This window comes from Pangasianodon hypophthalmus, chromosome 22 (genome assembly GCF_027358585.1).
Source record: "Pangasianodon hypophthalmus isolate fPanHyp1 chromosome 22, fPanHyp1.pri, whole genome shotgun sequence".
In the NCBI taxonomy this organism is placed as follows: Eukaryota; Metazoa; Chordata; class Actinopteri; order Siluriformes; family Pangasiidae; genus Pangasianodon; species Pangasianodon hypophthalmus.
In genome coordinates this window covers 6,749,708-6,774,830 of record NC_069731.1, presented here as the reverse complement: position 1 = coordinate 6,774,830, position 25,123 = coordinate 6,749,708, and the positions used below count along the sequence as shown (strand labels likewise).

The window sequence follows — 25,123 nt, the reverse complement described above, 5'->3', positions numbered from 1 at the left end:
CACTGTCGCTTACAATGTAGCAACGGCAGTGGATAAAGTTGTAATGGTTGAATACTAATCAGAAAATACCAGAAATTCAGCCAAAAAAAATTCTTTCTGAGTTATTCAGTGATTATTTCACCGAGTAAACAGTAATCATTTGAGTAAAGAGTGATGATGAGGTTTGTGTTTGTCAAATGCCACGAGTGATATTTACCTCAGGTGATGAGAGGGAGAGAGACTGATTGTAAGAGTATACTTCTTTCATAAAATGTCACTAATGTTGTACACTGTACGGCCAAAAGTATGTTGACACCAGGGCCAGGATTTTAAGCCTGGGAATGTCATCTGAGCGGCTCATGCATGTGGCCCCTATACGCAGCCCACACACTCAATTGAGTTGTCCACAATGCCAAATCCACAGTTTAAACACTTTGGACTATTTATTTTCAAAGATATTGCACAGTAGGCACCAGTTACAACACAAATAAGATAAATACATGCAAACAAATATTTTAATATATAATATTAAATAAATAATATATGTCTAAAATAAATATAAACAAACTCACAAATAGTTTAAATAGTAGCTTGAAGGTGAAAGAAAGATGGGCTACCTAGAAACTGTAGCTTGTCAAGCTATAAGCTTCTCATCATTTAAAGCAGTAGAGAATCTACTGTGACTTTTTCTCTGTACGTAATTTGCATTTATATTATTTGCACTGGGATGATGGCACAACAGACATCTCAAGAGTAGCGTGTATTATGCAGTGCTACACTATGCACCTTAGATACCTGTCTCAGCAGCTGCAGCAGTTGCTGTCGCAAACAATTCTGTAAATGTGGCACATTTACTTATGTCTTCCTCTAACGCCTTTCTCTTCATTAATCTGGCCTTTTCTGCTCCCCCTTTTCCTTTTTGCTTTCCATGTTGATTAAAGACTAAGAGGGCTCTCTGGTCCAACTGTAATCTAGTACATTTGTCATGTGACCAGCCTGGAATCAGATGGCCAATTAAGGATCTCAGAGGACCTCATTGTCTCATTGACTTGTCACCAACGTGTGTGTTGGGTTGGGGGGGGGGGGGGGGGGGGGGGATTTGCATATGTGAGTACAGCCTATGCTGCAACAAGTAGTTCTAAGTTATAATACTAACAAATTTATTGTGTCACTAACCCACAGCCCACTGGGAATTCTCCTGGTTCTCTTGATTATCCCCTCCAGCATTGGTAGATACCCCACTTAATTACTGAGTTCAGGTGTTTCAGCCACATCCATTGCTATCAGGTGCATAAAATCAAGCACATAGCCCCGCAATCCCCATAAACACCTGGTACTAAAATGGAAGCTCAGTGACTTTAAACATGACACTGTCATCAGATACCACGTTTGGCACAAGTCAGTTTGAGAAAATTTCTGCCTTGCTAGATCAACTGTAAGTATTACTATTATTGTGAAATGGAAGCATCTAGGAGCAACAACAGCTCAGCCACAAAGAGGTAGACCATGCAAACTTACAGAGCGGGGCCACCGAGTGCTGAAGCGTGTAGTGTGTAAAAATCAGCTATCCTCTGTTGTATCACTCACAACAGAGTTCCAACCTGCCTCGGGAAGCAACATCAGCACATCAGCACTGCACTTCAAGAGCTTTGTGAAATCGGTTCCCATGGCTTTCAACAAACAGATGTGTACTTTCAAAGTGCACCTGTATAGTAGGTGTACAAAGGGAGTACATACAAGGCAAACTCCAGATGGTGTAGAGGTTGCTGAAGGTGGCTGGGCCACAGCTGCAGTGTGGTAGGGAGTTAAGCGTAGGTGGGATGTTGAGCAGTAGGTAGAGCACAGCTGTACAGGGCTTTGGTGCCCCAGTTAGGTATGAGGGGGAAGGGTGGTGGGACAGTGTAGTGTTTGCTACACTGCCAAGTTTTGGAAAGGATAGGTAATAAAAGTTGTTTTTCATGAAAACATGACAGTAACTTAATTTCATCAGTTAAAAAACATTTCATTTTTACTTTTTAATATTGCATTGGATGCTAAACTGAAACGATTGGTTGCTTTAAAAAAAAGACTATTAGATTGATGTGTAGCATACATTAATTTGCTGGAAGAATGAAGAACAGATCTTCTAGATTTGCAACTAGTAATTTAAAGGTCTAAAAAGTAAGTTTAATAAACTCAAGTACAATATAAATACACCAAAATAATACTTAAGCATAGTAACGAGCATAGTAACATAGTTACTTAAGTATTTTCCATCCCTGTTGCTCACTGTCTATAAATTATGACCCACATACCAATAACATTTCTAAACTGACCTCAGATTCTGTGACTTTATATTCATCGGCTTATGTTCGTTTAACTTGTTGATGTTGATAGGGTGCGACTGAGATCTGTGCTCATTGAGGGCCCCCTAGTGGCCAGGGTCCATGCAAACGTTCATTTCAGCCTGACTCCAGACAGATTTTGCGGCTGCATTAAGTTGCATTCTCCTCACTTTCCTACAGCTGGCCCAGAGAGTGAAGGTTGTTAGGGCAGTGAGGATGATTGATACAGTGTAGGTTACTGAAGGTCTCCTTTTTTAAGAGCTCAAGGCCACTGCTGCTGCAGCGTTATGCTGTTACCTAATGTCCTGTGAAAAGCACCAATCCCTCTCTCCATCCCTTTCTCTCCACTCCCTCTCTCACCCCTCTCTGTTCATCCCTTTTTCTCCACCCCCACAACATTTTCTCCTTTCCTCTCGCTCTATCCCTCTATCTCTACCCCTCTTTCTCCATCCCTCTCTCTCTACCCCCTCTCTACCCCTCTCTGTCCATTACCTTTCTGTCCATCACTCAACTTTCCATCCATCCCTCCTTCTCCATCCCCTCTCTCTATCCCTCTATCTCTACCCCTCTCTCCACCCCTCTTTCTCCATCCCTCTCTCTCTCTACCCCTCTCTGTCCATTCCCTTTCTTTCCATCACTCTACAACTCTATCTACCCCTCTCACTCTATCCCCCTTTCTAGCCCTCTCTTGCTACCCCTTACTGTCCTTCCCTTTCTCTCCATTGCTCTCTACCCGCACCCCTCTACTTCTCTCTTAACCCCTCTCTCTCCACCTCTCTCCATCTCTCCCTCTCCTCCTGCTCATAAATGTGTTGTAGTGATTTATGACATTTAATACTATAAACACATTAGAGTTAAAGTTGAACTGCTCAGTACTGAATTACATCATATCTCAGCATTTGGCACATTATATTGCATTTAAACAGCTGTAAATTGCATTGTATTGACTCCTTGGTTGCTTTAAATGTATCTTTAACACTTCATATTGTTTCAGACATTAATACAGCAGTGCAGTGACGCTTCCATTGGTTTCTTAGAGGATGTCGCCATCTCTTGGTGTTTCTGTAGCATTGTAATACAACAAATACAAACCAGCTATGTGTATACCTACAATAACATTTTGTCAATTTTTTGGAGCCACAGAGGGTTTTTTTAAAGTGTGCCCCTGAGTGTGCAAGATGTGGACGTATCTCTATGTTTACATTTATATAAATCTGGCAGATATCCTTATCCTTAACCTTATTATTATAAAAGCTCATGCTCATACTGGTAAAAAATAGGTCAGGGTCTAAGAATACTATCAAGTTAAAACCCTGTTGACTCAAGGTTTTGTTTTTTTATTAGTGCCCATATAAATGCATGTTGAAGAGGTATGTCTTCATTCTTCCTTTGAAGACAACCAGTCTTGATGCATGCCTTCCTTGTATCTTGAGGGATCCTGGATAGGTTGAGTTGTGCTAGAGACTTGAAGGGAACTGGTGCAGGGCAGGGTTTTATAAGAGCCTTCAGGTAGGTGGGCGCTGGTCTGTTTTTGGCTTTGAATGTAAGTATCAGTGTTTAAAATCTGATCTTGGGAGCTGTGGGAAGATAGTGGAGGGAACACAGCAATGTGGTGACGTGGGAGATTAAAAACAAGGCATGTAGCTGCATTCTGGTTCAGTTGCAGGGGTTAGATGGGATGCAAGAGAAGACCTGCCAGGAGATAATGCAGTAGACCAATTTCTCAATATAAGTTTCCTTGTGCTTTCCTTAAGCTTGGGATCCATCATGACCCTGACCAGGATTAAGGGATTACTAAAAATGACTACCAGATCCCTGTTTGTGCATATGAAACAGTCAGACCCACTGTTGAGCAGCACAGGGGCTCCACAGGGGAAGGTGCATCAGTAATGGGTAGGAGACCGAGTATAGAGCTGTGATCAACAGCTTCATTGAATGTTGTGTGTGAGGAACAACTTACAGCTCAATGAGGCCAGCTCAAAGGCATAGCAATGGACTTTAGAAAAACCAAGTCCCCACTGGGAATGCTGGACATTGGGACCAATTTGGACTCCCTGGTATTAGAGGTTCAGGAGAGGATTATGGCTAAACTGTTGCAGATCATGAACAATGTCTCCCACCCTCTCAATGACTGTCAAGCAACAGAGGACCTTTAGCTCCAGATGGATCTAGCCCTGAGTATGTCCATGGCCTGCATATAGGCAGGGCATAAAAAGAAACTGTAAATTAATGAAACACAACGGATGGATAAGTTTTTTCTTTCAGATTGTAGTAAAATGTTAGTAGGCCAATATGTTTTAACACCCCTAAACAGTGGTCTGAATAGTAATTCATACAGGACAATTAGACATTTTATATGAAATATTATGACACTTTTAACAGTGAAGAAGACTTTGAGCCAGGATGAGGCCAATCCAAATAATTTTAGGAAGTCCTATTCTTTCAGATGTTTTCACCATGTTTCCAAAAGAAAGATATGTATTAGAAATCCTTTTTGCCACATATACACTTTATGGCCAAAGTATGTGTACTGACCATCACACTCATATGTGGGCCTTCCCCAAACTGTTGCCACAAAGTTGTATGCACACAATTGCATAGAATGTCTTCATATGCTGTAGCATTACAGTTTCCCTTCACTGGAACTAAAGAGTCCAAAGCTTTTTCATCATGACAATGCCCCGCACAAAGTGAGGTCAATAAAGACATGGTTTGCCAAGGTTGATGTGGTTGATGTGACCTGAGCCCTGACCTTAACCTCACTGAACACCTTTGGAATGAAATGGAACTCCAACTGCGCACCAGGCACCAGTCCCTCACCTCACTAATACTCATGTAGCTGAATAAGCAAAAATCCCCACAGCCACGCTCCAAAATGTAGTGGAAAGCCTTCCCAAAAGAGTGGAGGCTTTCATAACAGTAAAAAGGGACCAATTCCATGTCAATTCCCATGGTTCTGTAATGGGCACACATGGGTGTGATAGTCAGGTGTCCACATACTTTTGTCCGGCCATATAGTATACATGGGCACAATAGTGAAATTCTTTTCATCACACATCCCAGCTTGTGTGGGATACATGCATGGCAACAGCTTGGTGGTACTGGGGCTTGAACACACAACCTTCTGAGCCATAAGCTAGACCCTCAATCACGGAACCACTATTGCCCCCGGAAGATTTACCCTAGAGGGTATCACCACAGCGACAAGGAAAGGTACAGTTTAGTACTATTTTTTGTGATGGTGTTGCTCTTGTGTCGCTCTTGATTGCATTTCTTACTATCATAGCAGTTTCTGCATTTCCCTCAACCTGGCAACTCTCAGCCCCCAAACCTGAAAGCACGAGCGTAACGTTTAAATGGACCAATGAGCGCGCGTGCACGCCACGTCATCGGAACCTTCTGGATTTGAACCAATCATTCATATAGTGACGTCATCAAGTCATGTAGTAAATAAACCGAATGGACGTACAAGCTAAAAATGACTGACACAACAACTTGGAGTATTTCTGACCAAAACCTTGGAATATATCGCTTTTGTTTTCGACAAAACCATTTCTAAACTGATTTCTTTGTCTCTAGTAATACTATAGTAATAATATATTGTATATTCACTACTACTGGCTGTTGTGGTCAGTTTAACTATGAATGACTAGTTTAGCATGAAGCTAGCTGCCTGATGTTTCATTTGTTTATTAAATACGCCAGTGCAGGGAATACTTCATACATTACTACGAAGCGAATATATACAGTTAATTACGGTTCTGAACTTGAACTGACTCTCCGCGAGCGTTAGCCTATTTTCCAATATAACGTTAAACAGCTGGAGCTATTCTGTTTAGCAAGCTAGCTCTTAAGGTAACAGACTTTTTTGTGTTGTGATATTTATGGTACAAAGACTCGTACAACATCAAATTATCAACCGCGTTTCTCGTACCTAATGTCAAAGGTGGTCGTTAGCTAGGAACAGCTAACCCTTAATGAATGAATGTCTTGAGGCGACTGGAAGCTAACTAGGCTAGCTCAAAGTGCGAGCAGAGCTCACGCGCGGTTCTTAAAGCTGCACGAGGAAAAAGAAGGATAATTAAAATGTCGGATTTAAACCGAGAAGTTGTGGAGCTGGTGTGGGGGAAACAGGCGAGCAGCAGCGGAGTGTCTGCGTCTCTGTTCCGCAGGTGGACCCAAGGTAATCGGATTCGCATTGCTTTCACTGTGTAGCAAGTGTTTTGTCATCCTGTCCACACTGCACGTGCCGGGGGGGGGGCTGGAGGGGGATGGAATCACGTGCCGCACTGGACATATACACCCACCGGCCACTTTATTAGGAACACCTGTAAATCTGCTCATTCATGCATTTATCTAGTCAGCCAATCATGTGGCAGCAGTGCAGTGCATGAGATCATGCAGATGCAGGACAGTTAATGTCAAACATCAGAATAGAGGAAAATGTGAATGTGAACTTGGTGACTGTGGCTTTTGGTGCCAGATGTGCTGGTTTGAGTCTCTCGGAAACTTCTTTGGTCTGCTCCCATTAGGGTCACCATGGCGGATCATTTTTGGCACAGATGCCCTTCCTGACGCAACCCTCACATTTTTTTTCTGGCTTTGAGACCGGCACTGAGAGTACACTTCCAGTGATTGGGTTGGTTCCCTGCCCGGGAATCGAGCCCTGGCCACAGTAGTGAGAGCGCAGGATCCTTAGCCGCTAGACCGGTTACAGTAACTCAAATAACCACTCTTTACAACTGTGTGGAGCAGAACAAGCATAACAGTTGAACCTTAAGGCAGATTGGCTCTAACAGCAGAAAACTGCATCAGGTTCTGCTCCTGTCAGTGAATACCAGGAACAGGAGGTTACAATGTGCACAACCTCGCCAAAATGGAATAGTTGAAGTTTGGAAAAACGTCACCTGATGTATGTTGATTTCTGCTGCAACATGCAGGGTCAGAATTTGGCATCAACAGCTTGAATTCATGGACCTGACCTTCCTTGAGTCAACAATTCAGGCTGGTGGTGGTGGTGTAATGTTGTGGGGAATGTTTTTTTTTTTTTTTTTTTTTTTTTTTTTGGTACACACTGGGCTCCTTAATACCAATCAAGCATTGTTTGAATGCCACAGCCAATGTGAGTATTGTTGCTGACTACGTGCATCCCTTGATGGCCACAACTGGCCCATCTTCTAATGGGTACTTCCAGCACGACAATGCACCATGTCACAAATCACAAGTCTCAAACTGGATCCATGAACATGACCATAAGTTCTGTGAAATACAGTAGCCTCTCCAGTCACCAGATCTGAATCTAATAGAGCACATTAGAACAGGAGATTCGTGGCATGAACATGCATTTGACAAACCTGCAGCAATTCTGGGATGTAATCATGTCAACATGGACCAGGATCTCAAAGGAATGTTTCCAGCACCTTGTAGAATCCATGCCATGAAGAATTGAGGCTGAGAGCAAAGAGGTTCCTACCCAATATTAGTGTTGTGTTCCTAATAAAGCAACCAGTGCTGTCAACACAGTGAAGTGTAACGCTAGTGTGATGATTATGAAACACCCACATCGCGTGAGCAGTTTCTTCCTCCATGCCACACTATTCATAAATTCAAGAACACTATACAGTGATGGTTCGTTGTAAATGTTGCATGCAACACTGGGTGAGATTCTGTGCTAATCTGGTCACTTGATTAATATACATTACAGTGTATATTAGTGACTTGATGATTATGCCTGAGTATTGGATTGAATTGTGAGATTTCTGTGTGGGTGGTAAATGGACTTTTAATTAATTCTTTCTGTCTTTTCTGCAGGTTTTGTGTTCAGCGAGACAGAGCACAGTGCACTGGAGCAGTTTGAAGGTGGACCATGCGCTGTGATCGCACCTGTGCAGGTTATAAGTATAGTTTAAACATATTTAATAGTGTAATGGAAATATTTTCTCATACTGTAAAAGGAGTAAGTGTTTGTATAGAGTTGGAAAATAAGATAACACATTTGGGCATGCATTGTGGGGTGTTACAAAATGAATTTGGTCATCTTTAGAGTATGGAAGTACATCCTGATCTTGGTGTAAGCGGTACATGTGCAAAAGGTTCACTTTGTATCTTAATCATTTGGAAAAAATTAGGTGACTTTGGGACCATGAGGAAAATTATTACCTAAATAAAATGATAAATGTGTGGAGGTTTTTGAAAACCCGGTGGACATTGCTATGGCGAAAAACTGGGTTTTGCAAAAGAGAAACATATTCCAGTTCATGAAAGCCTGCACATTCATGCACTTAGCCAATCAGCCAATCATGTGACAGCAGCACAATGCATAAAATCCTAAAGATATACAGGTCTAGAGCTTCAGTTAGTGATCACATCAAACATCGTCTGGTCTTTTTCCAATCTTCAACTGTCCAGTTTCACCTGTGCCCACTGTAGCCTCAGCTTCCTGTTCTTGGCTGTTCTTGGCTCTCAGATTTGCTCAGAAATCTGAGCCTGCTAGAACTAAGCTGCCCCTGCGCTTGATATCTTTAATGATAACAAGCTTTAAAAAGGTAATGTGGATTACTGGACAGTGGAGCCACCTCACATATTATGTAACAGTATTCAAAGTTTAGACACACTCTACTACCTGGTCACGTGAAACCTGCACTTGCACAGCAAAGGCAAACTGCAAATATCATCAGTGAGTAGTGTTTTACATCAAACAATAAATGCCTAGCGCAATTTCATAGTATCTCCTAGTCAGAGTGCCACTTAGGAGAGCACAGCCCCAGGCCTTTTAGGCTAAAAGGAGAACAGTTGCTAAACATTACAATAATGTATTTCAATACTAAGATGGAAATAATTTCCAATATGCCTGAAGTTCAGCTTTGTACAACCCCAGTTTCTAAAATAAGAATAATTCATTCTAAATAAGAACATTTCATCCACAGTTATAATTTACACCACCATGAATTTATGCCACCATTGCCCTGTTAGAGCCCTCAAGTGTTAAGGAAAGCATTTCTATGCTTCATTCAGCAGCATTCCTGTCTAATAAGCTCCATGTGACATTGCAACCTGTTCTTGATCACAACAGTTTATGCCAGTGGGTGTAAAAGGCCACAAACAGAGAGCCAGTCATATGTTCTTCACTGATGTTTGCTGGCTCACTGTTAGAGCTTGTTGATAAATATGGATTTTTGCAGAACAATTATGTCGTCTTTCATCATTATTGAAAGCATTATTAAATGTGGATTTATCTTTTCCTTTTAGGCATTCCTGCTGAAGAACATCCTATTCAATATGGAGAGCTCAAACTGGAGAAATATCTCAGGCATGTGCAGTGGAATGAATTTTAGCAGTTTCCTGAATTATTTTCAGATGTCCATCTTTTCTGAAGTTATGTAATGATCAGGTTTAGAAACCCGGCAGGAGGCTCTAAAAACTACACAAAATATGCTAGTGTATTTATTAATCTACTTGGAGTTTTGAAATATATCGTGACACATTATAGAATATATTTAATATTAGAACTCCATTGTCATTGCCTGCTATTGCATACTATTAGGTTTACTCAAGCAGATATGCCAAAAATATCATCTAGTGATATCTGAAGACATGTATATAGCACCAGGAAAACAGTAGCATTAAAAAAAGGGGGGGGGGGGGGGGGTGTTTGTTTGTTTGTTTTAATTTTTTTTAAAGAATCAAATCTGCTACTTCCAAAAAGAGTTTGTAACTGCTATTTTTAAAAAAGTTACAAAAACATATTGTGAAATATTAGAACATATGGATTGTGACACATTTTATCATAATATCGCTATTGTATCGTTATATTGCTAAGCCCTAATCTAGACCTAAATCTGGATTTCTTTAAAGCTGCTTTGTGACCATGTCTGTTGTTATAAGCTAGACAAATTGAATTGTAACATTATAATGTAATTGTGCTGCTCAGCCTTACATAGAGTCGAGCTCTTAACCGTTGAAATGGTATGTTGATCATAATGATTTCTATGTTTAGAGGAGGAGCAGCGCTTGGCCCTGTGCTCTACTCTCACTGAGATTCTGGTGTCAGCCTGCATTGGCAAGACCCACAACTTCTGCCTGGCCACGTGGGCTCCCTCCAAATCCACAGACGAGAATAGGGACATCACTGAAGACCGCACAGAACCAGAATCCAGTCAGAACACACACACCCAGCAGCAGCAGCAGCCCAGTGAGAGTCCGAATCTTTTGATTTTTAATACTTTAATACTTATGATTTTAATATTGGGCTCTGTATCCCAAATTATTCGATCCTACTTGTTCAAAACATGTAAAATATCACAAACCTGTCACATTGTTCATTTGTGTACAATGTCACTATAAAATCAATATTGTAACATTTTGTTCTACATGGCAGAAAAAAGGACACCTAACATGTCCTTGGAGCTATAATTTGATTCCACATGGTGACCTACTTCCTTTTGAAACAGGAAGATGTTGAGGGAGCTGAAAGCATTTAACATACACTTAAAAGCTGAGAGTTTAGAGAGATTGTTTTCAGCTATGTAGGATTACAGCCTGCCAATTTGTCTGTTGTGATTTTGACGTATCTTCGAAGCCTCTTGCCGCCCCTCACAGCTAAAATTTTGCTCTTTCTCATATTATGCACAATTTAGACCAGTCATGTTTTGGAACATAGACACATTAACTAATGAATACTAAATCGAACGCCGGAGTCTGCTCTTAGCAAGCAAAGGCACAATTGATTAAAACTGAATAATTTTCAGAGTAAAGCTAATTCTGTGTTTTTCACACAGGAATAATAAAAATTCTGTAGAATAATAAATTCTGAATCCTAATGTGCTTGTGTTTTGTGCACCTAGTTATCTAGGTTATCTGGCTCTCTAGTATAATTCTTTGTATTTTGTTGAATGTGTTTGTGTTTTTGCTGTGTTTGTGTATGTAGCTGCTTTGGCTGCTGAGGAGCTTGGCTTTGAGCGATTTCACAGCATGGTACAGTAAGTGCACACTGTTAACTCTATTAAAAACACACTGCAAAAGTTGCCTACTTACAGGAAAAATCCAGCCTTAACATCTTGCATATTAATCTTATAATTAACAGTGATCCTCAGTGGTGTCCAGCTTGTTTCACAGACATTCCTTAATGTTAAATGTAACCACAAATGGATAAAAAATGTGTTTTCATTTTAAGTAAATAAAATGTGGTATATAAGGAATAAAACACTCTTTGACATGCTTTTATACAAACGTGATTAACTTTGTTGACAATTTTCCATAAAATCACACCCAGTGATTAAAGCAATAGTTCAAACATGGAGCAATACCATCCTACATTTCCAGACCTTGTGTGTCTGCTCATATCTCCTGGATCAATGGTGGATTAAAAAGCCAAAGAAAAATCATAACCACTAGGTGTGTATTTACTGTTATGGTATTTTGTTTGTTTGTTCACAGTAAAAGGACACTAAAGACTGTTGCTGAGCTAAAGGAGATAATACTATCACTGTATGACACTTGGAGGAATAAATTTGGTGTCTTGCTCTTCCTGTATTCTGTAATACTAACAAAGGTAGGACTGAACTCACTCAATTTGTAATCTCTATGCATGTTTTGTTCTTGTGAGTTTGTTGTTTCTGACTATGATTGTGTTGTATACATTGTACCAGCTTTGTATTCGTGTGTCTGTGTGTGTATGTACTAATATTGGATTATTTTCTTTTTAACAACAGGGTATTGAGAACATAAAGAATGAGATAGAGGACACTTCAGAGCCACTTATTGACCCTGTGTATGGCCATGGCAGGTATGATGATGCATGGTGTCAGATCTTTGACAGGCATCTCCTGAATTATTGGCAGTTTTCCAAAAAATGAGCAAAAAGTAATTATATGTAATGAGTGGTATGTCCACTAGGGGGCAGAAAATGAATAATACAGTACTATTAGGTGCTAAACGTGGCCAGATATATAATATTTTCAGATTTGTCCACAGAAAAAAATTAGTCTAGGGCAGAAACGCCTCGTTGATGAGAGAGATCAAAAGGAGAATGGCCAGTCTGGTTTGAGCTGGAGGGCTACGGCAATTCAAATAGCCACTCTTTTCAACAGTGGTGAGCAGAAAAGCATCCCAGAAAGCACAGCAGTTGAATCTTGAGGCAGATGGGATAGCAGAATACCACATGGGGTTCCACTCCTGTCAGTCAAGAACATGTATCTGAAGCTTCATTGCAGTGCAGAGACTCACCAAAACTGGACAACTGAAAATTAGAAACCTGTCACCTAGTTAACTTTTTTAAATCTATGTACACCTAGTTAATTTTTTTAAATCTGTTTCCTCATTTTTCATTTATATGAATGGCAATTAAGAAAACCTATTTTCTCTTTGCTATTGATGAGAGAGTAACCAATATTTAGCTTTTTTTTTTTAAGTTGTATACTACGATGAATAAATCAGTGGTCCTCTTTTCTGCTTCTCTCTCTCCTCCTCTACAGTCAAAGCCTGATCAACCTGCTGGTCACGGGACATGCAGTGTCAAACGTTTGGAATGGGGATAGGGAATGCTCTGGAATGAGTAAGAATGTCTTTTGCGTTTATAAATCTGTGTTGTTTTCATCCTTGATTTATGTTCCAGCACTTTTCCACTAGGTGGTAGTATTACATTACATTAGATTTAGGCTTCTGCTCTTACCATCAGTGAATTTCTCTCTATGGTTGATAATAGTAAACCACATCAGGATGTTCCAGATCAGTTTAAAGTAATAAATTAATAGTGCTTTATATACTTAATTAGATCAGATCTTTCCTTTCTTTGCCTACAGAGCTTCATGGGATCCATGAACAGGCTGCTGTTGGCTTTCTCACGCTAATGGAATCGCTGCGATACTGCAAGGTATGCAAACAAACACTTTTGATTGGGTGTATGGTGTAGTATGTGTTGTGTATACAGGGCTCAGTGACTTGCCTTAGTATCTGGCTAATGAGGTCTAATGTGCTCACATTAATGAAACACAGTATAGTAATCTCTGTATTGCAGTCTGGACACAAATGTGAATGCTTTGGAAAATATAGAACTGTGTAGACATGCTGAAAAGCAAAAATCTAAAATAATTGGGTTATTACTCTAACTGTTTGCAAAATGCCATTGGCCCGTGGTTGCATTCTCAAGAGGAGTAAAAAAAAAAAGGTGCATCAGGCAGGACTTGTCCACGTTAAATGACTCTAAGGTTTGCATGAAAATATTAGAACTGCGGTTAAGACAGTGCCACCTATTTTGTGGCATTTCTAACTAGTGGTGGGATGTTGCAGCCCCACAGCTCCACGGTCTCTGGTTCGATCCTCAGTTTGGTTACTGTCTGTGTGGAGTTTCACATGTTCTCCCCATGTCCATGTGGGTTTCCTGCCACCTCCCGAAAACATCCTGGTGTAAATGGAAATGAATGTGTGTGCATGGTGCCCTGTGATGAATTGGCATCTCAATCAGGGTGTATTCCTGCCTCATGACCAGTTTTCCCAGGTTAGACTCCAGATCCAACGCAACCCTGTGCAGGATAGAGCAATTATTAAGAATGAATAAATGAATTAAACTCTTTAGTCTGTTGGAAACCAGTTATTTGTGCAGGTATTAATTCATGTTCATCATAAATGCACATTTAAAACAGGTCACTAACTTTCACCAGCGTTGTTAATAAAAAGTCACATACATGAGAATCCCGAGGCAAAAATCCATCACTAGAGGGAGATCTAATCTTCTGCGATCTAAGTATTGCTTTTTATGATGTTATGGTTTTGAATAATTGTGCATTAACTTGGGTGAGAATGGATCTAAACCCAAAACCCAAAATACCATCAGTCTGGGCAAGTTTTAAACTACTACCATTTAATATGCACTCTGTAAAAGTGTCTCCATTCGAAATGTTGACAGTTTGTTTGTGGTGATTGCGCTGTTGCCCTGCTCCTTGAGCTCTCTCGACTAGCCCTCAAACCTCAGCCAACTGCAGTGACTTCTAACCACAACAGAATAATTTGCCTTAACGATCCCACCGGATTTTAATTAGCCGCACACATCAATCTGTCCTTGCTCTAACAGACACGCACACAAATATGCATGTGCTTCAAGCTTTTGGTCAAAACAATGAGTTTGTATTCTGTGGACAGCAAAAATGATCTGAATTCACCAAATTCTTTCGCACAGTATTCAAATTACGGTGGTTAGACAAAATAATGGAAAAATAATGAGAATTCCAGATGCAGGACCTAAATGTCAATTAAAAACGTATGACTTGTTTATTTTATTGTTAACAGTAGACTCTATGCTATAAAATTCTTTTATAGTGTTGGTTTTGAGACATTATAAAGGACTCTTGAGAGCAAGAATGGTTAGTAAGGTGATCAAATTGCAGTTAGAGGGATAAAAGTCAACATATATTACGTTTCACTGATGGAAAAGCTTTTTGGAAGGGATTGGCAGAAACTATAATAAACATTCTCCATGTCCATCTGTCAAGCAAAGTTGCTTCATTGAAACAAATGGCTGTTAGAATCACCGACAAACTAGGTCCAGTATTTAAAAATGTGTTGGCTCAGTGGATTTGTGCTACTGATCAGGAAGTTCAAATCCCAACACCACCAAGTTGCCACTGTTGGGTCCTTGAACAAGGCCCTTAAACTTCAACTGCTTAAAGATGCACTAGTCAACATTGGAGCTCTAGCAGTTAAGTAGGTGTAGTACAACAACATTGTAAAGATTTTTTACTCCTTGAACATGAAAAAAATTCCACATAATTCCCTACATTTCTGCATCTTGGAAGAGCTCTACCAGTGTTTATTCCAGTACACTCTCAGAACCAAAGCTACCAAACTGTAAACCCTTGTCACTGGGGTGGTACCATCAAGTGTACATCTTTTATATTTCAGTACAAATCTTTCACCTGCAAATGTGGAATATACTAGTATACTACTTAAAATACACTATTTGGCCAAAGGTTTGTGGGCGCTTAACCATTATACCCATATGTGGTTCTTCCCCAAACAGTTGCCACAAAATTTTGACACACAATTGTATAGTATGTCTTTGAATGCTGTAGCATTACAATTTCTCTTCACTGGAACTAAGAGGCCCAAACCTGTTCCAGCTTGAAAATGCCTCTTTATGCTGTGCGTAAAGCAATGTCTATGAAGACATGGTTTGCCAAGGTTTGTGTGGAAGAACTCGAGTAACCTAAACAGAGCCCTGACCTCAACCCCACTGAACACCTTTGGGATGAACTGGAACACTGACCGGACTCCAGACCTCCCTTACCCGACATCAGCGCCTGACCTCACTAATGCTCTTGTGGCTGAATATTCGAAACCCCACAGCCATGATCCAAAATCTAGTAGAAGAGTGGAGGTTATTATAGCAGCAAAGTGGGACTCAATCTGGAATGGCATGTTCAAAGCGCACATATGGGTGTGATGATCAGGTGTCCACATACTGTAATTTAAGGTACACAATTGGAGCTTAAGGTCTGCTGATTTACTCTAAAAGCAAATTAAAGGTACATCACATGCACCTTCCCAGGTACAAGATACATACTTCAGGTACGAAAGATGTCCCCTTACTGGTACCACCTCAGTGACAAGGAAAGGTACAGTTTGGTACTTTTGGTCCTGAGAGTATAAAAGTTTATAATAATCTGCGGTAGATATACACAGATATATAAGATATGTACAGCACCTTTTCAGAGCAGCCATCTGCTTTATTAAACGTGTCCTACTCAAACATGTTTCATACCCCCAGTAAAAAAAAAAAAATGTCTGGGGAGTCCAAATTCAGCACAATGTATTGTTTTAACCTGAGAGGAGAAGTACAAAGCTGAAAGCAGAGCGGTAATTAAGGAGTTGGTTTATTTGGAATGGCACCTAACTGAGCGGTTGCTTCAAGATACACTCTCGCTGTGTTTGGAGTGGAAGTCAGCAGGAATGTGTCACCTCATATTTAGGAGCATCTGAGCCCCGTTACAATATTCATTTAGCCCTTAATATGGTGTTTCTGAAGCATACGCATAACCTAAACTGGGGTAACTGCCTACCTGAGGAGTGATGAAGGAGGTCCATCAGCACCGTAATGTTTGAATACACGGTTGGATTCCAGCCTGAGAAGTTTGGAAAACCCACCATAAACATGATTATTCAGCAGAACCTGCATGTCTCGTATATCACTTCTCTGGCGCACTCAATCTGCTGACTCCACTGAAAAAAAAAAAAAAAGCTAGAATTAAGTTGTGTAGCCCAGAACTGTTGGTTTGTGATATTATACATTGAACATTCAGTAGCTGCATAGACAATGCTATAAATAATTAACCTTACATTTGCTAAAATCAAATTTTTTGATGCAGTTTATTTGCATATTAAAAACGTGATCATATTTTGCATAACTGGACAAAATTAAAATCGTAAAAGAACTGAGTTATTACCAAATCTTCCACTTGGTAATACTCAGTTCTTTTAAGCGTCTTTTGCTTTCAGTATTTACACACTGCATGAGAATCAATAGGAATGAAAAGCAGTCATGTGCAGTGCCGTCCAGAATTATTGGCACCCTTTATAAAATTGAACTCAAACGATTGTATAAAATAAACGTTACACACCATAATTCAAATTTTCCACCAAAACAATAGGAGAAACTATTTTTTTTTTTTTTTTTTACTGAAAAAAAAAATCATTAGTGCTACTTTTTTTTTTATATATATATATAATAGTACTCTTTCAAATGTACTTGTGCCAAAATTGTTTACACCCCTAAGGAATACTTTAAATAAATGCAAACAAATTGTCAATTTTGAAAATCCTGTTTTTTGTTTATTTGCTTTCATGGCATAACCAAGGTTACTGAAACTCTGCTAACTTGTTGCACTAACGTTAACTGTACATACATTTGGTTTGGATTACGTGTAACATTCATGTCATGGGAGAATTTTAGAGTGCCTAGTTTAGGGTACACAAACAGTTCTTCTGCAATCAGATTTAATTCATTCAAAGTGAAGAAAATCTGTGCATTATAAACACAAGGCAGTTATTGTGGCTCATGGATATCACCAGATGCTGGGTATGTTTCCTGTTGATGCTCAGACAGACCGCTAATGCGTTCATTTCCTTCTTTTTAGGGCTTGTTGTGAAATGCAGCTTAGTCGGGCTCAATATGAGTAACAGCCAATTATGAACACTCCACTAAACCCAAAGTTGCTTTACTAGTACGTTTGGCAACAATTTGATTTGTATTTAGTTAAATCTGAGCAGTTAGGATCTTTAGACACTCAGGATATTAGAGAATTCTTTGCAAGCTCCTATTGCAAAATATCAGAGGCTTGTTGTGTGTCAAGAGTGTGTGCTAACAGCATAAAACATGTTCGTACCGGTACACCATTTGGATGGACCATTTTGGATAATTGTAAATGTACATACATATTGGAGTATAATGCAGTGTCACTTTTTTTTTTAAATGAACTCTAGCACTATGTTCTGGGGGAAAAAAAACAGGTAGAAATGCCAGCGTTGTCATGATGGTGTGTGAATTATGGCTCTGACAGTTCCTCAACTTGAGTTACATCAAGTTCATAATGAGTCTCAACTATAGTGCGTGTCCCCAATAGAAATATTGATGGTTTATATTTATCAGTTAACATACAATGTGTGTAAACAGTAGAAAAACCTTAATCAAATCAATATTTGCTGTGACCACTCTGCTGATAAAACTGCATCAATTCTCCTAGGTACCCTTGCACACTGTCAGGGATTTTGTAGGCATATAGACCAGTTCATGATTAAACAATTATACCAAACAGGTGCTAAGGATCAACAATATACTATGTAGACTGAAATACAATCTTTACCTGAAACAGAAACAGCTGTGTAGGAGGAATAAAACTGGGTGAGGAACAGCCATGGTGAGGTTGCTGAAGACAGTTTAATCTAAAAAAAAACCTTACACCATGGCAAGACTGAGCACAGCAACAAGACACAAGGTGGTCTTACTGCATCAGCAAGGTCTCTCACAGACAGAAATTTCACGGTAGGCAGGTGTTTCCAGATGTGCTCTCCAAGCTCTTCTGCAGAAGCACAAAGACACGGGCAGCACCGAGATCCGTAGACGCAGTGTTCGGCTAAGGAACCTTAGTGAAGCAGATGAAAGACACATCATACTGACATCCCTTCACAATGGAAGATGTCCAGTGGTACCGTCAGCTCAGACCTAGCAGAAACCTGTGGGACCCTGGTACACCCACCTACAGTCCGGAGAAGAAGTGATCAGAAGTGGTCTTCATGGAAGACTTGTGGCCATACCTCTGACATGGAAATAAGGTCAAACGACTCAACTATCCACAAAAGCACAAGATCTGGGGTGCAGAACAATGGCAACAGGTACTCTGGACTGATGAGTATTTGTGTTTGGCTCTAACAGAAGGCAATTTGTTCGCCGAAGGGCTGGAGATCGGTACAAGGATAAGTGTCTGCAGGCAACAGTGTAGCATGGTGGAGGTTCCTTGCAAGTTTGGGGCTGCATTTCTGCAAATGGAGTCAGAATTACTGGTCTTCTCAATTCTGAGAAGTATAGGCAGATACTTATCTGATTGGTCCCAAGTTTATTCTGCAGCATGACAATGACCCCAAACATACAGCCAAAGTCATAAAGAACTATCTTCAGCAAAAAGAAGAACAAGGAGTCCTGGAAGAGATGGTATGTCCCCCTGATCTCAACACCATTGAGTCAGAGTGAGATTACATGAAGACAGAAGCAACTGAATCAGCCTAAATCCACAGAAGAACTGTGGTTGGTTCTCCAATATATTGGGAACAACATACCTGCTGAGTTCCTTTAAAAAAAAAAAAAAAAAATTGTGCAAGTATAACAAGGGGAATAGGCAAAGGGTGTTAAAGGCAAAGGGTGGTCACACTAAATATTGATTAAGTTTTTCTTCTGTTTATACAGTTTGTATGTTGCTACTTGATAAATGCAAACAAAAAAAATTCATACTTTAGAAAGCATCCTCACTTTACAGTATTTTCACGTGCCTTAAACTTTCGCACGGTACTGTATGTACTGTAGATCTTTACTGTACATTTAGTTCTTCCTAAATGTGAAGCAGGTATCTTGCTTTCAAAAAAAAAAAAAAAAGCAGCTATTTTGGCAGTCATACCATTCTTTCTTTTTTTTCCTCTTTGCCTTTTTTTTCCCTCAGGTTGGATCATTTCTCAAATCTCCAAAGTTCCCTATATGGATCCTTGGCAGTGAGACCCATCTTTCTGTGTTTTTCACCAAGGTGAGTTGCTGGAAAACTTCCACTTGCACTCTCATGTTCTCCTTTCGTTTTTAAATGTCCTTTAAAAATCATGAAAATAGAAATCATGATCACTCGCTTACATACATGAAATATAATAAGACAACAACCTGACACATGAGAGGCATGAGTTGCATGTCAACCATTCTGTATTCCTTTTTTTTTTCCCTTAAACATACTTTACTTTTTTTTTTTTTTTTTTTATAATGCTCCTACTTTTTGAGTCTGGCAGGCAGTCGTTGTCTCTCTCTCTCTCTCTCTTCTTACTCAGTAAAACCTCAAAAACACAAGAATGTGCTCTCTAATAGATTTAATGCTGTAGACTTTTTTTTTTTTTTAAGAGAAAAGGGGAAAAAACGATAAGGGAGGGATTATGGACCAAAAGAGATCGAGAAAGCTTTTGGACTTATAAGGCATCCAGTGTGGTGTGTTCTGGCTGCCGGCCTTGCAGCGTACCGTAGGGTTTGGCACACCCAGCACACAGAGCGAACAGATTTATGAAGAGTGTGTAATGAAGAAAGCCAGAGTGTGTGAATGTGAGTTTGTGGACTAGCCATGCTTTAGGTGAAGGACCTGATGACGGATGTGAGAACTGGTCGTATGGATAGCGTTGTCTTCCTCCTTTGCTAACACAGTGCCGTGCCTCATGTTATCTTTATCACTCTAACATTTGTGTGGTTGAGATGCATGTATGTTTGTATTTAATCGCACACGGCATGAAGTAACCTATATATGGGTTGTACAAGAATTGTAGTTGTAAAAGAACTGATTCACAATTCATGCAAATTAACTCTTTCCACCTCATTCAAAATATTCTAGATAGAGTTCAGTTCTAAGGCCTGTCCAGGTCACAACCATACAGAGATTTGTGCCATGAGCATTATCATACAGGACATACAGCGTCCATCCAAGTGTGAATAAACTGGAGGTATGAAGGGATATGAGCGTAGTCAGCCATTACACATTCTTTGATAAGACCTTAATGATAGACTCCACCCTCAAACACATTAAATATGTTTATATTGAAATATTTGTGTTGTTTTTATCGATTCTGGTGCTAATTTGTTGGTTGGTGCTGTATTTTTGTGAGAAGTTAATGGTTGTGTGTCACTCTAATGTCACAGAGCTTCTTTTTAAACGTATTTTCCAGCGAAGTTCAATGTCATATTGATGAGAAATCCAATGTAGATGTTGTAGAGACAGCAAAGTTTCCTTACAAAATATCAAACCGTGGTCCATCCATGAGCACAATGCCAGTGCCTGATTGTGTGCTGTCTGTTTTGAATTCAGTTCAATTTCAGTCCAGTTTTATTTATATAGGGCTTTTAAGAATAGATATTGTCACAACGAAGCTTTTACAGAAATTCGGATGTAGATTTAGATTCCCTAATGAGCAAGCCAGAGGCGACTGAGGCAAGGAAAAACTCCCTGAGACAACACGCAGAAGAAACCTCATAGACAGTGGAATAAAGTGGGATTTATTAATCAGTACTCTTCTACAACAGTATACTGTAAAGTCAAACAGTATTAATTATGTTGCAAGGATGTTCAGTATGAGCTGATTGTGAATAAGAGTCATGGGATGAGGACAGGACAGTCTTTCTGATTCTTAAGTTTTCATACAGTATACCTAGTAGTTTGGTCTTTTTTTTTTTTTCTTTTTTTTTTTTCCCCCTTCTCACACCATTCTCAGTTTGGTTTTCTCAGTTTCTTATAAAGCATCACACCTGATCGAAAGCGAGATTGACAGCCAACATTAATCACTGCCTAGCACTCAGAGCCTTTTACTGTCAGTGCATTAACTTCATCCGGTCTGGGTGTGTGTATGGAGTGACAGCTTGCCTCCTGATCGACAGAAACACTTTTTAGATGGTTTGTTTAAAAGATTAAACACATAGACCATGGTTGAAGCCTCTGTATCCTCTGCTTATGCCCAGGTTCTGACAAACATTCGGGTAAAATACCAATTTGTTCATGCTGTTCCCGTATATGTATGTTTTTTAAAATCAGCCAAATCAATATGAAGCATTGTGTTTCCAAAAAATGTGTTTTAGCATTCTTTATGTTTGAGGTTCTTGCATTGGCTCTTGCTAGTAATTTTTTTTATCCATACCCCTGCGTTCACGCTAGCAAGCAGCAGAAAATGCTGGACACCACATACCGGAAGAGACCACAGTTCAAGGTGCTTCATGCCCACAAGAGACAAACTACGAACAACTTGTCCCTTGCTAGAGGGAATGTAGGTTTAAGGTGTGTGTTGCTATAGGAATGCAAGCAGAACTTCGGCTTATGCTTGTACTTCTTTTCCACACTCCAGTGGGGCGGCACCACAGTGGACTGACCTTGAACTGGCATGTGGCCATGTCCTTTCCATCTCTGCCTTACACACTGTACCTGAGAGATGAGAGCCACTGAAATATGAATTTATTACTGAAATTAAGCACGAAGGTTCTGGCTAAGCTAAGCCTATCCTTGTGTGAGCTATGTTAGGGTTTCTGCATTAGGAAGGCTGATCTGTTTCCCCCAGAGCCGTGTAACTCCATGGCCATCTGGCTTATTTTATCCCCAGAGACACTTCCAGGGTCACTTGGCTGATCTTTGTGAGACGCGGAAATGCTCTCAGTCTTGCCCTAAACAGAGCCGTTAGCCGTCACACCCCCCCAGGCTGGTAGACTAATTAGGTTTGATTCTGCTTGAACACTGCTTACAGCCAGATGTATATGTTAAAGTGATCTGACGTTTGGGTTTGGTACTAATTCTAGAATTAAAACCCATCTTTTTACTCTTTTTACTTTAGCATTAAATATTAATGTTTTAGTCACAATAACACTAATTACTTATTATCCATGTATTTACTTTAACTGCAGATGCATGGATAATAACTAAATAAGCAATGTTCCTATCAAACCAGAATGGAGAAAGGGTATGATCTCTGACACTTTTACCATGCATGGTTGTTGGTGCTATACGGGCTTAAGTATTTCAAAAACTGTTGATCATCTGGGATTTTCATGCACAGCAGTCTCTAGAGTATACAGTCTAGTGCGTAAAACAAAAACCATCCAGTGAGCAGCGGTTCTGCAGGCAGAAAAAAACATCAGAGGAGAATGGCCAGGTTGGTTCAAGCTAACAGGATGGCTACAGTAACGCAAATAATCACTCTTTACTTCAGTGGTGAGCAGAAAAGTGTCTCCCAATGCACAGTCTTGAGGCAGATGGGCTACAACAGAAGAAGAACAGCAGAAGACCACATCGGGTTCCACTCCTGTCAGCCAAAAACAGGCTTCTGAGGCTACAGTGGGCACAGACTCACTGAAATTTTGAGACTTTTTTTTTTTTTTAAACTAGGAATTTGAGGAGTTTTGGAACTGGTTTGACTGAGGTGCCATATGGTCAATATAATATACTGACTTTGAGCTGTGCTGTTAATGCTTTTCCTAGTGGTTTGTGTATGAATATGTATTCATAGGAAATGTATAATTGAATAGAAAACTTTTACTGAAAGAGGAAATTGCTTGCTGGACATATTGAACATTAAGGAGACATACATACAGATAGCATCAGAGGCAATTGCTGCAAAAGTATGTTGTGTGTATTAAATGTGTTCATAGTTGGAGATTAAATGGGATTTCAGTAAATGTTTAAATTGTTGGATTAGATTTTCTCTTACATTTCCTGATATTCTGGTTTAAGGTGTAGGTCTGAGATTGCTGTTAATGGCTTTTGTTGCGTTGAGTGCCTTGCCAGGTTTAGAGAGCTGCCTTCTAATGGTCTTGGTGCACTAATGCTGATGGATGCTTGGCTTCACCGCTGATGGGTGTAGTGTAAAAGGTGTGTGAGAGCGGGTGAGAGAGGTGCCTTTAATGGCCATGCAGGTTTTTATGCCCGTCTCCCTGTGGACAGGAGCTCATGTTGCTGTTTTTATGCCTCTGCTTTTAGCCTCTAATAGGGTTTGTGTTCCACTCTTATCTGATTTACGTACACAAAAGCAACGGACAATACACAACTGACCTCTCGGAGAGGTCCCACGAGGGGCACCGGGAGACATACACGCACTCGCACACGAACATTGGACACTAGAGGAATGATCTGCCCTGAAAAGAAGATGAAAAGGTTCCCAGTGGGCATTCACACACACACACATGCGCGCACACACACACACACACACACACTGATGGCAATGTGTAATGGAATAGGTCTTTTTTAACACACCAGCAACGTAAATATAGCTGTGTATAATGAAGAGTAATGTGATCCATGTATCTTGAAGCAGAGGCCTCCTGTTTATACCAAACTCCACATCTGAACTCTCTCACACACAAACTGAAATGGACACAAGGATGTAGACCAGGTTGCTCTCTCCTGTTTGTTCTGCCACTGTTGGCATCCGTTTCTCCTCTCATTATCATGCTATCTTGTCTCGGAAGAGTGGTCATGATGAGGTTCACATCCCTCATTTCCTTCTCTTCTACCTCACATGGTATTTTTTTCAGGGTTTGGATTCAATCTTGCTGCTTACTTTTCTCGTTCTTTACCTTTCACATCCATTCCATTTTTTTTCCTGTTCACTCCCAGGCTTAGAGTTTTCACACATTCTCAACAGAGGTGGATCATACTACACTGGTTCTATCAGCGAAATCATGGACAGAGGTAAATTAATGATATAATGCGCACTAGCAACCAGCGTAGAGCGAACTGAGTGACGCAAGTTCAGTTTTTTGGCCCAGATGGCAAAAGTATCTCCATTTTTACATTGTGCTGAAAGAGAAAAGCTCAAGCCAGTATATCTGGGCAGAGCGTAGCACACACTGGCAGCATTTTGACACTGTTGAGCTTTTATGGATGAGTGTTTGGGGTTTACTGTCATAAATACCAATTAAGCAAGTTGAACCAATGTCTGAGTTCCTGAAATAGTTATGATTTGTCTGTTTTTCTGACTTACTAGGTTGAACAGTCAAATAACACTCTTACAGGATCTATTTTCTCTACTTCTGCTCTTTTTTTTTACGCAAAGAATTTGGCAAGCAGGACAAGCAGACTAGCAAAAAGACCATTAAAATAGACTCACTTTGGGATGATAGCTAGGCAAGTTTTCCCAAACCACATTCTCTTGCACAACAAAGTATAGCAAAATAATACTCCACTGTAGATAGTGATACTGGTATATAAGTGGCATATTGTTTTGACATGTTTAGTGCAGGAATTTTTCTTCTAATGAATACAGACTACTGACTAGGGGTGGATGATATGACACAAATATCATATCATGATACCTGAAGACATTTATCTGATAAATAGCATTGACATACATGACAGTGTATAGGTTTGCGAAGGGAAAAAAAAAAAAAGCAAAATGCCTGCAATTTCTTTTAATTGTGGAAAAACTACAAAAATAAAAAGACCACTGATAACTTCTGAAATAAAATCATTTTACAAAGATTTTAATATTTTAAAATTGCTGCTTCAAATCAGAGTTTATTATTAAATTGTAAGTTATCATGATATACACAACATCTCAGAAAA

At 39.9% G+C, this 25,123-nt stretch overlaps 1 protein-coding gene across 2 annotated transcripts in view; it reads left to right on the top strand.

Moving 5' to 3' along the window:
* Nucleotides 1–1,348: 1,348 nt before the first annotated feature.
* Nucleotides 1,349–25,123, top strand: part of mindy3 (MINDY lysine 48 deubiquitinase 3) — a 53,042-nt gene continuing 29,267 nt past the window's right edge. The window contains exons 1-10 of one of the 2 annotated variants that reach the window (XM_026924884.3): nt 1,349–1,414; nt 8,115–8,194; nt 9,552–9,612; nt 10,300–10,494; nt 11,230–11,281; nt 11,739–11,853; nt 12,014–12,087; nt 12,776–12,855; nt 13,103–13,173; nt 19,502–19,582. In XM_026924884.3, coding sequence (XP_026780685.2) covers nt 9,582–9,612; nt 10,300–10,494; nt 11,230–11,281; nt 11,739–11,853; nt 12,014–12,087; nt 12,776–12,855; nt 13,103–13,173; nt 19,502–19,582 — 699 coding nt within the window. In that variant the 5' untranslated portion in view covers nt 1,349–1,414; nt 8,115–8,194; nt 9,552–9,581. Of the gene's footprint in view, nt 1,415–5,723; nt 6,487–8,114; nt 8,195–9,551; nt 9,613–10,299; nt 10,495–11,229; nt 11,282–11,738; nt 11,854–12,013; nt 12,088–12,775; nt 12,856–13,102; nt 13,174–19,501; nt 19,583–25,123 lie in introns of those variants that run through there. The other variant, XM_026924881.3, reaches the window with a different exon arrangement.